This window comes from Erithacus rubecula, assembly GCF_903797595.1.
Source record: "Erithacus rubecula genome assembly, chromosome: 5".
Classification (NCBI taxonomy): Eukaryota; Metazoa; Chordata; class Aves; order Passeriformes; family Muscicapidae; genus Erithacus; species Erithacus rubecula.
Genome location: NC_136687.1, coordinates 4,219,820 through 4,222,164, shown reverse-complemented (window position 1 = coordinate 4,222,164; position 2,345 = coordinate 4,219,820). Strand labels below are relative to the sequence as shown.

Sequence of the window (2,345 nt, the reverse complement as noted above, 5' to 3'; positions counted from 1 at the left end):
GGTAAAAATAAAGCAGCTTTGTTTGATTTCTAGAAAAAGCCAGAGAGTGCAGGGGTCAGAAATAGGCATCCCAGCCCTCCCCATCCCACTGTCTCAGCTGTTGCCTCCTGAGAGACAGAAGCATGTGGTGGCTAAAAATACCCTGCAAAGAGAATACATTCCCTCTCCAGTGGGAGAGTATAAATTAAGCTGAGTTGTAACATATACAACTTCTTGTGGTTGGGAGAAACATTTCCCAACGTCACTTTTGGAGAGGGTTTTCCTAATGAAGCAGACACCCCAGCCCTGTCCCATCCCTGTGTAGTTTGGGAGATACTGTGAGAGGATCTCCAGCTCCTGCCTCTCCTGCTCCCACCCCCTGTCCCTCCTGTGGCAATCCATGTGGCCAGGCTGGGGGCAGACTTTTATCAGCCTGGCCTCACAGAATATCCAAGCTGAGAGGAGTGACAGGAGGCTTGACTTGCTCTGAGATACCTCCCTATCCTTGGGGTCTCTGGGATGACCAAGGAGGCATGGAGGCAGTGGAAGTGTTCACAGCTGAAGGCAAAGGCAGGGGTTTGAAAGCCCAGAAGGAATTCTTGCCTGGGGATGTCATCTTTGCAGAGCCAGCCTACGCAGCTGTGGTTTTTGACAGGTAAGAGAAAAGCACTTGTAAAACTCAGACCAAAAGTAATCTCGCTGTAAAATTTCATTGGGATGGCTGCATGAACGTTTGAGGTGTCTGGATGACAGCAGAGAAGGGATTGGAGGGAAATCAGAAGCACTTCTGGAAAGACACATTCACAGGTTGTAGTGAATGTCCTTCCCAGGGCTCAGATGAGCTTTCCACTTCAGTATGGTGCAGCTTGTTTCCAGGATGTGACCTTGCAAGGTGCTTAGTGTTGTAACCTTTTAGAAAGCAGGGAACCTTAGCAGGAGTTAGGGTAATTCAGGTACAGCAATCTCAGGCTGACTTTACTGAAGTCTCTGATGGGTAATGCATGATGGAAGTGAGCTCTGTTGTGCTCTGCTCCCCATCACCCGCCTGCCCCGAGCCAGGAGCTGGTGGGATCAGCGAGTGACACTGTTTCTGTTAAAGAGATTTAATGTTTACAGCTGGCTGAGCTAACTGGAGACAAACGTCTGCTTTTGCTCTTTGATGAGACTGGTTTTAAATTTATGTTCGCACTGATGTAGCCAGGCTTCTGGTGCAAGGATATTTTTCTTTTTGGCTGCTTGTTTTAATCACAACATTCACTCAACTTGTGCTGCTGGTGTGGCTGGTGGCTGCTCACTTCTGCCCTTTGAACCAGTGGAAAATTCACTTAAAATAATCTGGAAGAGAAAAGAAGCAAAGGACGGATTTCTATGTTGATCTCCATTGGCTAAATCTAAATTAAAGCCTCTGACACAAATGAAATTTCTTCAGCCTTATAACCTGCTAACTGAGAACAGAATGAGGCCCAAATTTTTAAACTGAGGACTTAGATGGCAGCTGAAGGTTTAGTTCTGAGTTTAAGAAAGTTGTAAGTGTTCTTCAAGGGCACCATGGAGACTCCTGAGACTGAGTTTTTTGCCCTGAACAGCCATTTCAGTAAATACCCTGCACACTAAACAGGGCTGTGAGCAATTCTGCTTAGCTGAGTTTTGTCTGATTAAATTGGCTCTGCTAACGAAGTCTGGGGCACAAGCAGAGGTTGTGCTGCTGTGTTAACCCTGGTCATCTCATAGCTGGAGCTGATCAGGGCCACTGTGATCTAGCAGTAGCAGAGAATTGGATATTAAATGGGCAGAGGAAGAAATTAGTTTTTTGTGTGTCTTTCATTCACCATTTCTTTGTCCTTTAACTGTCAGTGATGAACATGATTATGAATCTCACCATAGCTGGAATGACACCTTTAGTTTTATTTTAATATGTCATTGCAAGAGCTCATATTAAAAATGTCATTTTTCACTTTAAAATGTTGAGTTATTCAAGTCTTGACCCTGAGCTCAATTACAGAAGTTGGTGACAAAATTTTCTCCTTGATGTGTCCTTTTAGCTCTTCAGTTAGTTTTCAGTTTCACTCACGTCACTAGCTGGAATTTTGTGGTAATTTGCTTCAGAAGTGCCTGTGGACAATTATTTCTCTCACAACCCTTATTAAAAATACTAATTTTTTAAAGCACTGAAACCATTTTGACTTTCGATGGTGGGTTAAAATATTTTTTCTTCTATGTGAAATGTTGCACCATGCATAGAGCAGAGCTGCCCATGTTGAAAAGTTGCAACTTTGCTGCATTTTTAACTTGTGTCCTGTGAGATAAGGGCAGGAGCTACCACTGCAGACTCATACTGTGTCTTGAGCACAGAAACCCTCTATGGG

At 44.2% G+C, this 2,345-nt stretch overlaps 1 protein-coding gene across 2 annotated transcripts in view; it reads left to right on the top strand.

Moving 5' to 3' along the window:
• Positions 1-218: 218 nt before the first annotated feature.
• SMYD1 (SET and MYND domain containing 1) overlaps positions 219-2,345 on the top strand; it is a 19,835-nt gene continuing 17,708 nt past the window's right edge. For both annotated transcript variants that reach the window (XM_079306054.1, XM_079306053.1), the window contains exon 1: positions 219-634. In XM_079306054.1, coding sequence (XP_079162180.1) covers positions 513-634 — 122 coding nt within the window. In that variant the 5' untranslated portion in view covers positions 219-512. The remainder of the gene's footprint in view (positions 635-2,345) is intronic.